Source organism: Coenobita brevimanus, chromosome 21, assembly GCF_032717465.1.
Source record: "Coenobita brevimanus isolate Jiangsu-jjx chromosome 21, ASM3271746v2, whole genome shotgun sequence".
Taxonomy (NCBI): Eukaryota; Metazoa; Arthropoda; class Malacostraca; order Decapoda; family Coenobitidae; genus Coenobita; species Coenobita brevimanus.
This window is the reverse complement of record NC_136974.1, coordinates 25,684,763-25,700,297: the sequence shown is the minus strand read 5'-3', so window position 1 is coordinate 25,700,297 and position 15,535 is coordinate 25,684,763. Positions and strand designations below refer to the sequence as shown.

Here is a 15,535-nt window from a genome sequence, read left to right as displayed (position 1 = left end):
AAGTAAAGTTATGGTGTTTGAGAGGAATGAAGTCACAGAGTGTGCAGTGAGGTTGGATGGTGAGGATATGGAGAATGTGAGTGCATTCAAGTACTTGGGTAGTGTGATGAGTAAGGATGGAACTTTGGGGGATGAAGTACGTGAAAGGGTACAGCAGGGAAGAAAGGTTGTTGGTACACTGAAAGCAGTGATGAGAAATAGGGAGGTGAGTATGGAAGTTAAGAAGTCACTGCATGATGGTGTTGTGATCCCTACCCTGACGTATGGAAGCGAGGCGTGGACCTTGCAAGAGGGGAACAAGTCAAGAGTGAGAGCAGTGGAAATGAGTTACTTGAGAGGAGCATGTGGAGTGACGTGGAGGGACAGGTTGACGAATGAAGAAGTGAAGGAACGTTGTGGGGTAGATGTGGATGTGATTGAAAAGATTAGGAGAAATACACTGAGGTGGTTTGGACATGTGGAGAGAATGGAGAATGAAAGACTGACTAAGAGGGTGTATGTAGGTGAGGTGGAGGGAGGGAGAGGGAGGGGTAGACCGAGGATGAGGTGGAGGGATGGAGTTGAGAGGTATATGAGGGAGGGGGGGGTGAGCTGGGGGGAGGGGAGTCAAATGGTGGGTGACAGAGTGACTTGGAGGCGTTTTGTCTGCGGCCACCCTCTGCTGATTAGGGCGTCGGGCTATAGATAGATAGAGATAGATTTCCCTTTGAAATATGCCGTATAATCTATTCTCGTAATAAAAATATATATAAGAAAGGAAGGGAGAAGTCTTAGTGATATTTACATTCACCTGGAACTACCTAATTTATTATGTATTGTCTAGGTTTCCTGCCAATCATTTCATAGCGTATATACTAGCAGCTGCCACCACGCTGACATTGGCAGCATTGCACTTCCCCTAGGCGGCTAGGCCACCACACTGTATTCAGTTTACTGTCGTCTTTCAAGGTGAAACCACGTCGGATTCACGCCTGTCCAATTCCGCTGCATTTTAGCCCCATGCAAAGGGCCCTGTGACCTCTACCCCCTACTAAACCTCGTGTGGAAAGGGGTAACGGGCTAAGTGACTGCTGTGGAACGTCAACTGGCTAATTTGTCAATGAAAATGATAGACAGTGACTACGATCTTTCTGGAGAGTAAAACAAGGCAAGTGGAAATGTAATTAATGTGTAAATAATGTGTAAACAGCAAGTGAAAGCAATGAATGTAAATATAAGTGAACAGTGGAAAATAGTTTTATAAGTTACTGCAAGTGAAAGTGCATAACACAGTGTAAATAAAATAGAAATGTAAATAATGTAAATAAAATAGAGAATGTAAATAGAAATGTAAATGAGTAGTAATATAAGAATACGAGTATATATACTAGGAGTAATGAAAGTGAAAGTTTCACTGTAGCATGTATGAATACTATGAGTTATGAAAGTGGAAGTGAAAGTGACAGATTCACTCTCAACGCTAGTATACAGGACGAGAAAGTGAATGCTACGTATTTTACTGAAAGAGAAATTGAAAGCCTACAGTGACAATAAACTACTGTTACTGAAGGAAACTTATGGATAAAGACTGTAGATATATGTAAGTGTTATATAGTAATAGAAATATAAAGTGTGAGTGTTTTTATGAATAATACATGACAGAACACCAGCGGCGAACGATCGCAAGTGGGAAGGTCATACGCGCTCGTAATTTTCATTGCTTTCACAGTGTTTTTTTTTTTTTTTTGGAGTATGGATTCCAAACTATTTGAGAATCATAGAATAGTGTTTCTAGTGATAATATCAGGCTGTGGTAATCATATTACGTTTTGTCGGGAAGTGTAAAGTGGAGACTTCGTTACCCAACTTCTGAGGTCTCCACAAGTCCTACGGTACTCGACGAAGGCTCAACAAACATCCCAAGAGAAAGCTGAAGGTATGTGCCATATGCATATGTAATTTTAATATTCTAGGACTAATAACTGATTTTTGGCAAATATTTTTAGAGACTCTGTCGGAGCGCGAATATGCCCACGAGACACGCAAGTCAAGCAAAAAACAACCCCGCTTTTTCGGGGTTAACCCCTAGGGTACGCAATTCTCCAGCCTCGACTGTCCCCCAGGATGCAAAAACAGGCCTATTTTTCGACTTTCTCAAAGGTTAAAAGTTTTACACCCGATTTATAGAGCTACAATTTACACACCTGAAAACACAAACTCCACCTCCTAGACCCAGTAGTTACCAAGCTATGGCCTGTCAAAGTTTATAATAGTTACCTGTCACGGCCTCGGCGAGAAAGAAAGTACGCCACTCGCACCTGTTTTCTTCGCAAAAATACGTACAAAAATCACCAAAGTCAATTTTTTTTGGTGTATTGATGTTATAAACCATTGTAATGTGCTTAGAAAAAAAAGAAAATGGTGACGAACCCCTGCAATAAATATGATAAATAATAAAAATTATCCTCCCCTCCTCTCCCCTCTCCATACCTCCAATCCCCTCCTTCCCCTTCCCTTCCCTCCTCTCCTCTTTCCTCCCCTCCTCTCCTCTTTCCTCCCCTCCCCTCGCCTAACTTCCCCTCCCCCCTCCCCTCCCTTCCGAGCTGTCAAATCTAGCTAGGGAAAATGGTCATGAATCCCCTAATAAATGTATTATAGATAGTAAAAATTATCCTCCCCTCCTCTCCCCTCCCCATACCTCCAGTCCCCTCCCTCCCCTTCCCTTCCCTTCCCTCCCCTCGCCTAATCTCCTCTCCCCTCCGAGCTGTCAAATCTAGCTAGTTTTCGTTTTTGAAGGCTCCAACATGTTTGCATGCATTGGCATAAAATAAAATTTATTTTTCGAGTGGGTTTCGAATAACAACAGCAAAAATAATTTTGGTGTGCATATCTGTATGCAAAGACACGAATAAATTACGGGTAATGATTCAAGAACATGCGCCAATAAGCGTAAAAAATACACAATATTCGAGGCTGGGGAGGTAAAGATACTGCGTGCTAGGGGGTGGGGGTGAGGGTAGGGGGTTGGGGTGGGGGGTTGGGGGTGGTGGTGGGAGGTGGTAAGGCCAGGAGGGGGAATTTGGGGATGGAGGGATGGGATGAGGCCACCACAAGACACAAAGGAAGGGACCCAGTGGAGTACAGGGACATGGAGGGAGAGTAGGGGGGAAATACCCTTCCCCAGTCATGGGGGGATCCACATGGGAGGGGGAGGGATGCATGAGGAGGGTGTGGGAGTGGTGGTGGTGGTGGTAAGAGCGGTGGGAGGTAGGGTAGCAACAAGGTAGTGGGGTAGAGGGACGTTGCGAGAGGAAGGTGGGGGTACACCCCCCACCGCCCAGGTACGGGCCTGGGTTCCCCCTCCGGGGTGTCCAACACTTAGTTCTGATTGGTTAGAAGCCATTTGCATCACAGTTGGGGTGGAGCCAGCTGCCTCCAGTTTTTTGTGGATGTTTCATAATTTGTGTTGTTCATCCTTTTAGGAAACTACGCAAAAAGCCCGATCGATGAGATTAGTACTTTAGGGGTTAAATTCATCCATACTAAATTGTCTGAACTAACACATTGTTGACACTGCAGGTAACCTTTCTGTTGTCATCCTTCCAGGTGGAAACTTGAAGGTGCGTCAGGCAGATAAGTACGGCTGGGAGCCTCGTAAGCTGTTGGAACAACTGGTTGACATCTACCTCCACCTCGACTCAGAAAAGTTCTATGAGTCCATAGCCTGTGATGAGGTGGGTTGCTCCTTTTGCCACTTTTTACTACAGTACCAGTCAGAGTGAAGGCCAGGTGCTATTCATGTTGATTTAGACCCCTCAGAGGGCAACTGGAGGCCTTTTGATGATGTACAGTACTGCCTTCAAGACAGTCCACTTAATGGAGCAGTGCACAGCCCATGCCACGTTAAGATACAAACACATCATTAACTGTGTTGGAAATTTGTGAGATTACCTCATAAGAGCAGTTGTTTACGAGTGATCGTTAGATTGCCTAGGCCGGGCAGACTGGAGTGAGAAACAACAACTTTTATGAGCTTCATAGAATGGTCACTTACCATTAAATGTTCTGGGCTACATTAGCCTAGCTTTGGGTACCAGTGCCTTACAAAGATTTATGAGGCTGAATGTTACAATTTTTTAAATAATTACACCTATGCCTCATCTTGCATAACATCTCATGAGAGTCATGGCCATATGTGATTGCTTTATGGCTACTTCATTTCCTCTCATGTGAAAGGACACGAGGTGAGTCACACCTGCAAAATCCAGTATATCACATGAGGTGCATCGTCAGAATCTTGTATCTGTTGTATATTTCAGTATTTAATTTTTTCTTCATCCAAACATCTTTAAGTCCTTTATTGACTCGTCTGGAGCTAATGGGACCAAGGCAAGTCTGCTGAGTCCAGACAATAAAAGTGACCAGTCACTCACTTCAGGGTGGTATTACAAGCAGTAAACCCTTCCTTCTGATTTAAGCCCCTGTGGACCACATCTGGTTAGAGGAGTGTCTTAACCCACTAGATTACAAGGTGTCCAGACATGATTTTATAATTGTCTTTCATTGTTGTTTTGTAAGTGGTTTCCTGGAACTTCTTAATTTGGTACTCAGTATGTTCTTGTGGAGATAGCACTACACTGTATGAGTGGACAGTGGGCACCCCTACTGACTGTTATCTTTTTCTTTTGTAAATCACAGTTAGGAGTTAGAATCAGTGAATTGGAATGAAATGGATCTGAACAGCCTGTGGAATGCATATAGGGATTTAGAAATGCTACAGTGGTGTGTCGTGTGGCAAGAGTAACAACAAAGAAGAAAGGTACAGTATGGTGGCATGATGAGGTTAAGAGAAAAGTGGAGGAAAAGAGGAAGAAGTGGCTAAAGTGGTTATAGGATAGGGGTTTAGTTGAAATAAGAACTGAGTATATCGAGAGCAACAAGCACGTAAAGAGACTAATGAAGAGGAAAAAGAAAGAGGTAAATGATGATCTGGGAAGAAAAATGAATGCGAACTACTCTGAAAATAGGAAGTTATGCTGGAAGGAGGTGGGGAAATGTAGATATGAAAGTGGAAAGAAATGTGATGGTGTGAAGGATGCAGGTGGTAGGTTACTAACCTATGGAGATGAAGTAAGAACCAGATGGAAAGAATATTTTGAAAGGCTGATGAATGGGAATAGAGAGAGCAGAGCGGCTGTAAACATGATTGATTTTCAGGGTGTGCAGAGAAGGAATGCAGTGCCAGGAAACATGATACTCGCACAGGTGAAGAACGCTGTGAAGCTGCTAAAAAATTGGAAAGCAGCTGGGGTTGATGAGGTGTATACAGAGATGATTAAGGCTAATGGAAAGAGTGGAATGAAGTGCTTGTTGGAGATATGTAAGAAGGCATGGATGAGCGAAACTGTGCCAGCAGAGTGGAAAAGGGCTACAAAAATAAAGGAGAGTGAAGTGAGTGCAAGAATTATCATGGCACAAGTTTGTTGAGTGTGGTAGGGAAGGTATATGGAAGGATTATTATAGTGAAAGTAAGAGAGATATCAGAAGTCCTAGTGAGTGGTGAACAGGGTGGCTTTAGGAGTAGTAGTGGGTGTGTGGATCAGATATTTGCTGTCAGACAGATTGTGGAGAAGGCTTGTGAGAAGGACCATAAGGTGTTTATGGCATTCATGGATCTGGAAAAAGCATACAACAAAGTAGACGGAGAAGGATTGAGGAAGGTTTTCTGCATGTACAGTGTAGATGGTAAGCTGCTAGGTGCCATTAAGAGTTTTTGTAATGGTAGTGAATGCATGTGTAAGGGTAAATGGGCATCTAAGTGAATGGTTCACTATCGATGTGGGCATGCAACAAGGTTGTGTGATGTCTTCATGGTTGTTCAGTGTATATATATATATATATATATATATATAGATGGGGTGATGAGAGAAGTAAAAACACGAGTAATGGAGAGAGGGATGGCATTGGTAATGGATGGTGATGGATGGAATATCTCTAATTTATTGTATGCTGATGATGCAGTACTACGTGCATATACTACACAAGAACTTGGTAGACTAGTGCAGAGTTTTGCTAATATCTGTGAATGTCGTGCCTTGAGAGTAAATGTAGAAAAGAGTAAAGTGATGGTTATTGAGAGAGAAGATGAATCCCAGTGAGATGTTATCATGATTGGAGAAAGACTGGAATTGGTGAGAGAGCTCTAATTCCTGGGTACAGTGATAGAAAAGAGAGGAAAATGTGCAAATGAAGTGGAAAGTAGAGTGACACAAGGAAGGGAAGTAGCTGGTGCCATGAAGGCCTTGTTAGGAAACAGAGGCTTGAGTGTTGCAGCTGCATGAGCCTTACATGAAGGAGTGTTAGTGCCAACTTTAGCATATCAAAGTGAGACTATGGTGTGGTGTGAAAATGAAAAGTCAAGTAAGAGCACTGGAGATGGGACTGCTGAGGAATGTATGTGGAGTACAGAGAGTGGATAAGATATGAAACAATGTGATCTGTAAAAGATGTGGAGTGAGGACGTCTGTGGACACCAGAATTGAAGAGAGTGCGCTGAGATGGTATGGTCATGTGGAGAGAATGGATAACAATAGAGTGGTGAAAAAGGTATATCTGAGAGAATTTGAAGGAGGGAGGAGGCGAGGTAGGCCAAGGACAAGGTGGAAAGGGTATGGTGGATGAGTGTATGAGGAAGAGAGGTATGGAAGTTGGTGAAGGTAGGGGACTGACAAGAGATCAAGCTGGCTGGATGAATGTTGTGAGAAGAAGTGCATGATCGGGGATTTGGCACCTCTTTTTAATGTGACAGCGTTCAGATTGACTATGTTGGATACGTTTATGTGAAGCTACAGAATGTGGTGAATGTTTTTGGCTTATCAGATAGAGCCAGGATTCTGGGGGCTTGAATGATTTGTGAATGGAAGCATGGCCCATTGGACTGGGCAAACTTAGGCTCTCTGGATGTGCTACTCCTCACCCTGCCCTAGGGTGGGAAAGGAGGCCCGGATGATGATGATGATGATGATGATGTATATCACAGGCCGTAGATCAACTTTATAGGCTTAAATTTTTGTCTCCAGAACTAGAGATCAACATCTCAGAAAGGGATAACTTTGAAAATTCTAAAAGTACAGTAGTCCCCCCTTATCTAGAGAGATTGTTCCAAGACCTCCAGTGCATACCTGAAACCCGCTGATCGTACTGAACCCTGTATATTCACTTAAAGGAAGCACTTTATGGCTTCTCTTTGGCTTATCTGAATTTCCATCATCACTACTCTTGCGTTGTGGTAGGTGGGGGCGCTCACCATCCACTCACTGGATGTAGTGCTGCTCTCGGGTGTCTGCCCTTTCCGCTCCTCCATCCTTCTTTCCTTCCATCCACTTCTGTCGTTCTTTCCTTCATTCTTTCCTCATCCTTCTGCTTACGTGTGACTCTCCTGTCCTTCTTTCCTTCATTCTTTCCTCTTCCTTCTGCCTGCGGGTGATTTTACACTGAGTGACAAGCCAAATGGTTTCCTGTACACCAGGAAACCATTTACTATGCTGAGTGGCAACCATATAACCAGATTTTGGCACCTGGTGGTTTAGTGGGTAATTATGGCACTCCAATTGGATTGAGCCAGTGAAGGTTTATATCCAAGGGGTGGTTGGGGTTTATTGCTCACGTAATGCCACTCAGGCATGAGTGAGGCTGGTCACTCATCTTAAATGTCAGGACCAAGTTGCCTAGCCCCAGGCTCCTATGCTCCTCATGGGGCAGCGTAGGATTGGATGATGGATGGATGGACTACTCTTGCGCTTTGGGGCCATTATTAAATAAAGTAAGGGTTACTTGAACACAAGCACTACGACACCAAGACAGTTGATCTGATAACCAAGACAGCTACTAAGTGACTAACGGCCGTGTAGCCTATATATTGTACACATGTAAAAAGATGAGCTTACCACTTCTTCAATTATTTTTGGTCACATTCATAGCAAAGCACTGTTCAGCAGTCATGCATAGCACAAATCTGTGTGTTTAATAATGGAATGAGAAGCTTATGCATTATGACATCCAGTTTATTGTGGTGGGCTGCTGCACCATTGTTACTTATGGGAAGGTGTGGGGGTTGTTGCTATGGTAACCACACAAGCGCCTTCCCCGCCAGACAAGAACAGTGTTGTTCTCAGATGTCTTTGTAATTTATGAATTGTTTTTATGTTTTATTTAAGTGTGGTAAAGTTTTTTTTATGTAGCAGGTGGGGGCGCCCATCATCCACTCAGTCAGTGTAGTGTTGCCTCATGGTCTCTCCATTAAGTGACAAGCCAAATGGTTTCCTGTTCCCAGGAAACCATCTACTACACTAGGTGGTAACCATATAATAGAGGTTGTTGGCCTGGTTAAGTGTCCCCCAGATTCCCTTATCTAAAATCGCTAAATCATGGCATGCTTTTTGGAGAGCTTTGGAGGCCCAATACCTGCCCAGGGCCCAAACCAAATGAGCAGATTTGCATGGCCATGTGGATTGTGAGAGGTGTGAATGAGGAGAGCAAGAGGGTGGAAGTAGTGTATGTATTCAAGAGTGCGAGATATGCCATGATGGCATTGTGCAAAACAAAGATGAAAGGATGTGAAGTGGAGGAGTGGGTGGATGTAAAATGTGTAAGGTTGGGCATGACTGGGTGAGGAAGATACAAGGATGGAGTTGCTTTTTTGATGAATGAAGTGTGGCAGAGTGGAATGAAAGACTACAAATGTGTCATTTAGAGATGCATGTATGTCAAGTTCAAGTTTGAGAAGGTGAGAGTGGCAGTTACTGTAGCATATGTACCACATTATGACAGGAGTGAAACAGAGAAAGACAGGTCTTGGGATAAGCTGGATGAAGCAGTAAGAGAAATGCCCAGGAGTTATAAAGTGTTTGTAATGGGTGACACGAATGGGAGAGTAGTCGCTGGTCCTGTGAATGATGTAATGGGTAATAATGGAGTACCAGGAGAGAATGATATTGAGAAATGATTGAAGGACATGTTTCAGAAAAGGGAGTTGTTCATTTGTAATTCATATTTCAAACAGAAAGGTGCACATAAATATACATGGTATAGAGGGAATGGAGAGCGTGTTGAAAGGAGCCTGATTGGTTATGTGCTGGTAGAGAAATCGATGGTGAGAAATCTTGCTGATATGAGGGCAGTAAGAGGACGATGTGGAGGTTTGTCAGATCATATGAATGTGGTATGCAAGATCAAGCTGAAAGGAGTGAGGTGGACCAAGAGAGAGAGAGAAGCAGTCAGGGAGAGAGACTGCAAGTCGAGAAGCTGAAGAGCAAAGAAATAACAGATGAATACAGGGCCAAAGTAAGGGAGGAGTTAGAATCAGTGAATTGGAATGAAATGGATCTGGACAGCATGTGGAATGCATATAGCTATTGCTTGGTTAGGAATGCTAAAGTGGTGTGTGGTGTGGCAAGAGTAACTACGAAGAAGAAAGGTACAGCATGGTGGGATGAAGAGGTTAAGAGAGCAGTGGAGAAAAAGAGGAAGAAGTGGCTACAGTGGATACATGACAGGGGTTTAGTTTAAATAAGAACTGTGAAAAATGTTGATTAGTTCTGGTAAACAAATCGGGGCCCTCTTTCTGGGCACCAAAATGTGAGAAATGTTTAATGTATCCAAGTCGGTATCCCTGCCGGGACACCGCTATGGAAGAATTTTCTTGGTACACAACTCGTAGGTCGTTACTCTTCCCTAAAGTTGTCTAAGTAAATCAAACAAGTCTCAGAGTTAGGTGATACGTAAATTAAATTTAACTCACCTACAATACTATCTTCTATCTTATCTCTTCGCTAATCCCCACTTGAATTGGCCAATTCATAAAGATTACTTAGCTATATGAAGAGGGAGTGATCGTTAACCGATGACGATGAGGCTGCCTGGTATAGTTGCTTGGGGAAGCAAGCGTCCTTATGGTGTGTATATACAACGTGCTAATTCCACGAGAGCTAGGAGAAGAGTCTTAACTCCATGAGAGCTAGGAGCAGAGTGAGTGAACGCGGCAAACCCCAACCCTTCATCGAATTGTGGGTTGCCAACTCTTATTTAATTACATTACTAAATACAGTTAAATTACATCATAATATGTACAGGGCAAATCTAACAAATTAATCTTAGTTAAACTAAAGTTAGACCAAATATTCCCTTTAACTATGTAAATATCTTAATTCCACATCTGCCTTAACAGGGGAATCTTTCCCTGCTTGCCACGTCACCTATCGCGCAGGCGCCGCTTAGGTCAGTGGGAAATACCACATAATTACATGTATTTACAATACATAGTTGTCCACGGGTGTTAAATGCAGTAGCATTTAATTTATCAATAACAAGAATTATTAAAGAGAACGTCGTTTCTGGGTTATTAAAACCGCTTGAATAATTAACAACAGTCTCTACGTCCTCTGCCTTGAACCAGGGATAACTATGATAAATTTAGAGAGCTCAACTGCTCTGGGGGAAAATATTTCCCACAGTTTTGGGGCCGGCGGAAAATGATACGTTGTATCATGTAATATGACCCTTAGCCAAGAGTTCCCTCCATAATTCTCGAGAACCCTGTGCTGCGGCCCTACTAGGTCGCGCCTCTTGACCCGTTTGATCTTCACCATTCTCTGAATCCGGAGTGGCTGCTAACTCAAGGGGTACCAATTTATCAATAGTTTTTATACTGGTATGTCCCCTGCATTTTATTTTTACGAGTCTCAGCACCCCTTCAGAATCTGGGTGTGTGGAGATCACTTTAGCTAATGGCCACTGGGATCTTGGCTGTTCAGTCTTCACTAAGACCACATCTCCTATGTTAATAACTGATTTGTTGCTGGCAGCTTGAGCTCCATAAAACCTCTCACGTAGGCTCAAAAGATACTCTTCGCTCCAATGTCTATTCCATGTATCCAGCACCCTTTTCAGACGTTGATATCCCTCTCGCAGGTGTTGTCCTAAATCATTATTTTCTATGTTAGGATCATCAACTTCTTCCTGGATATCCACACAAGGCATCGGATGGAGCTTCCTGCCATGTAACATGTGAGCCGATGTTAAGGCCTCTAGCGAGTCGCTAGTGTCATCTTGATAAGTTAGAGGTCTATTATTAATCCTGGCTTCAATTTCAGTTATTACTGTTCTTAAATCTTTTCTCGTGATCTTAGTTCTATGTAATGTTTTCCTCAGGCAGTTCTTGACAATACCAATCATTCTTTCGGTAAATCCATTTTGCCGTGGAGCTCTTGGAGCTGTGAACTGCCAAATACAATTTCGGATTCCCAGCGCCGACTTAACTTTTGGGTCGTTCATTATGTTCAACAGTAAAGGTGCTGCTCCAACGAAATTAGTTCCGTTGTCGCTTATTAACTTCCCAGGACAAGACCTTCTAGCGGCAAATCTGCGAAAGACATTGAGGAATGTCTCAGAGCTTAGGTCTTCCGCTAGTTCTAGATGGACTGCCCTTGTGTAGGCACAAGTAAATAAACAAATGTAAACTTTATGGGGAGTTTCCTCACCCGTAACAGTTATAGCCCCTGTGTAGTCCACTCCTGTTATATGGAAGGGCCGACTTATGTTCACCCTATCCTTCGGTAGGGCTGGTGGTCCTGGGTAGATATAAGGTCGCTGCTCATACCTCCTACAAATGATGCAGTTTTTGAGATATTTTTTAATAACCTGTCTACCCTTAGGAATCTAGTACCTTTCCCGAATTTGGGCTAAGGTCTGCAGTACACCTCCATGGAGAGTGGAATCATGGGCTTCCTTTATAATAAGTTGTACAAATTATCCACTCTTAGGTAATAAAATGGGATGTTTGGTTTGGATGGGCAAGTCAGCCTTTACCAATCGGCCTCGACATCTTATCAGACCTTTTCCGTCTAAGAACAAGCCTAAATTCTTCATCAGCTTATTCCTTTTTCCAGTGTCTTGGCCCAAAAGTTTATATATTTCCCCGTAAGAATTTCTTTGTACTCTTTTCAGCCAGTATTCTAGGGGATCTAATTTCTGAAACCCCACCTTCTTATTCAAAAATTCAACAACCAATTTAGTAGTATTTAGAAGTTGTCTTATTGATGAAAATCGGCTGATGTCAATTACTTCTGGCTCAGGTACTATAGGATCCAAGTTCACTACACTAATCTCAGCAATACTGTACTGTTTCTGTTCAGGCCAATCCTTAGTGAGTAACCATTTAGGACCTTTAAACCACAAGTTATCTTTGATCAGTCTCTTTACGGTCGAACCTCTCGAGAGCAGATCAGCTGGATTCTGTTTGGAGGACACATGCATGAATTTAAATTTGGAAGACAGCTCTTTAATAGTCTTCACTCTATTACGGACGAAAGGAATTTTACTGTCTTCCTTCCCTATCCAGTAAAGACAAATCTCACTGTCAGTCCATATGTAAATATCCTCAAACTGAGTATCAAGAGTTGTGGTTATATACCTGGCCAATTTAGTTCCTACTTCTATGGAAGCCAATTCCATTTGAGGTAGGGTTCTTCCTTTAATTGGCGCAACTCTGGCTTTGGACATTATAATCGTACTATCCTCTTCTGTTGCGCAATAAGCTACTGCTCCATAGGCCCTTTGAGAAGCATAACAAAATATGTGTAAGTGCGACTTCTCATTACTGTTTATTTTCCTGGGAATACATATGCTTGATGTAGTTTCAAACTCCTTTCTAATCTGTTCCCATTGTTCCACATATGTCTCACTCAATTCAGTGTCCCAGTCTATCTTTTCTCGCCAAGCCTCCTGTACTAAACATTTGCCCCTAATAACTATAGGACTGACAAATCCTAATGGGTCAAATAGCTTGGAAACCTGGCATAACAAGGACCTCTTGGTGAGAGTGACATCAGAGAACTTAATTGGTTTCAAACTTATTACATCAGCTGTTGTATCCCAGTTAAGACCTAACACATTTTGAATTTTGGGAATGTCAGAATCTGGATAGTCCTCTTGTATTTTATTCCTCAAAAGCGGTGAATTTGTATTCCAGCTCTGTAACGGTAAATTTGCCTTCCCACATTTGGAATTGGCTACTTCATAAGCCTTCAAGGCTTCCGATTCTGTATCAGCAACACCTTGCAAATTATCCATATAAAAAGCCTGCCCTATTTCTGGACATTTGGCATTTTCAAAATGATGCTTTAAAGTGTTGCAAAGTAGGAAAGGACTAGCACAAAAGCCAAAGAGCACCGATTGGAAACAGTAAGTTTTCAATGGACTATCCTCATTTTGAGGATCATGAGGCCAGAGGAATTTTGTAAATTTCCTATCCTCATCTCTCAGTCCTATTCTGAGAAAAGCCTTACTAATGTCTGCTGTGTAAGCGTAAGGTTTCTCTCTAAATCTTAGGAACACATTCCCTAACTTCTCTGTTAGTGTAGGTCCAGAGTATAGGCAATCGTTCAAGCTAGCTGATCCCTTGGACGCTTTACTACTACAGCTGAATACTATCCTTATGGGAGTAGTTACTGAATCCTTGATTACAGCATGATGTGGTAAGTAGTGTCCTTCTTTGTGGTTAACAGGGTATTCTACCTCTTCTATAAATTTATTCTTCAATTGATCCCTTATAATATTATCATATAGGATCAGATGTTCTGGTTTATCTCTCAACTTTCTTAGAAGAGAATTTAACTGAGCTTTAGCTGCTTGGTAATCTGTTGGTAACTCTGAGTGGTTTAGTTTCCATGGTAATCCTACCCAATACTGTCCATCCTTAAATTCCACAGACTGATTATACAGATCCAAAGTTATCTTATCTTCAGGGGTTGGTTCCTCAGAGTGTATTCCTACACTGTCTAGGTCCCACAGTTTGTGTACAGGTTCAGTATTTTCATCCAACAAGTCATTTATCTGAGTAGGTTCTAATTCTGCACCTATTCTAGCTACCATCAATGACTGTGTGGGGGTAACAAAGACTGAGTCTACTAGTTTGGCCTCTCCTTTAACTTGTTTTGGAAAAGGCAACTGACCCATAATAAGGTTACCTCCTGGACTCTTGAACTGTACCGTATTCCTTTTGAAAGTCCTATGTAGGAATCTTCCACAATAATCAGAACCAATTTTCATTTTTATGGGACCCACAGTATCTGATTCCACATTCCGTTAAGCCAACTTTATCCCTGAGCTTTGCAAATGATCAGAGGTTTCCTTCAATCCCTTTATGTATATACTTGTCTCCATAGTATCAAGCACCGCTGCTGTTATATGGCATTTATATCTGCCTAATTGTATTACAGGTCTAACTAAATCAAAAGACTGAGCCTTCCTAGTTGTCAAGAATCCTGTAATGGCTAGATTTACCTTGCCGATAACTGGTAACTTTAATTTTTCCACAATGTCTGCAGAAATGAAAGTTTTCTGAGCACCCGTATCAAACAGGGTGCATATTAATTGGTTTCTATTCTCAAACAATACCTTCACATCTGCTATTGGTACTGCAGCTGGCATTACTAATGGAGCATTCCCTTTTGCAATTGTCATATTGACGCTTGCAGGTTTAGGAACCTCAATTTTCATCCTAGGGCATAAAGCACTATGATGATGATCTTTTTTGCATTTAAAGCAAAGATTTAATTTAGTCTTACAGTCCGCGGCAGTATGTTCGGAGTTCATACAGATTATACAACACCCCAGTTCCTGAAGCTTCCCTACTCTAGAAGCATAATCAGGGTAGTGTTGACAAAATACACTGGAATGTTGCTCACCACAAAAGACACAAACTTTCCTGTCTTTTACCATGGAAGGTTTTATTTCCTTAATATCCTCAGCATGTCTATTCCTTATCTTTAATACTTTATCCTCGGCCTTTGTGGAGCTAAGGAAAGTACCTATCTCTTCTTTAGGCACATACCTAGTCTTCTCTGACTTAACCTTCCCAATCGGTTGGTTAATGGGTTTTTTTCTTTACTTCAGTCTTCTGTTTGACCTCAGTAGTGTTTAATGTTCCTTGCAAATGTTTACAGAGTTGCATCAAGCCTTCCTCAATCTCTTCACATGAGAAATTATCCTTCTGGTACCTACCATACAAAGCATCCTTGGTTTTCGGTGGTAGCTTTAAGGACACAATTCTTGAAAGCACCCAATCTGATGTCTTAATATCTTCGTAAGTACCTAAGTCCTTTAAATTACAACTTAGTGCAATTCTAAATTTTTGCAAGGAATCAAAATCGTGCCTAGGCATGGGTAATTCTATTAGAGCCCGCAATAATTGATTTATAATTTGTTCCCTGTCTTCGTAATTTTGTCTAAGGATGGTCAAAGCCACTTCATAGTTATTTTCTTCTACTGGTAATTCTTTTATCAGTTGATATGGTGTTCCCTTGACGTGTCCTAACAAATAAGTAAGTTTGGTGACTTTAGGGAGATCTGTTCTATCGTGTACCAAATATTTGAACTGATCCCAGAAAGATTTCCAGTTCTGCTCCCCATCAAATTCCGGAAGCGTTATTTGTGGTAACACAGCTCTACTCTGCTGTACCACAACTTGTGTTTCCGCGGCAGTGTCAGCTAATTCTGA

The 15,535-nt window shown here is 42.1% G+C and overlaps 1 protein-coding gene across 1 annotated transcript in view; it reads left to right on the top strand.

Annotated features, from left to right (window-relative positions):
* The window catches only part of Ube4B (Ubiquitination factor E4B), a 645,009-nt gene that overhangs the window by 555,365 nt on the left and 74,109 nt on the right, over positions 1–15,535 (top strand). Inside the window, exon 23 of the mRNA XM_080266571.1 lies at positions 3,586–3,713. Within this exon, the coding sequence (XP_080122697.1) occupies positions 3,586–3,713 (128 nt within the window). The remainder of the gene's footprint in view (positions 1–3,585; positions 3,714–15,535) is intronic.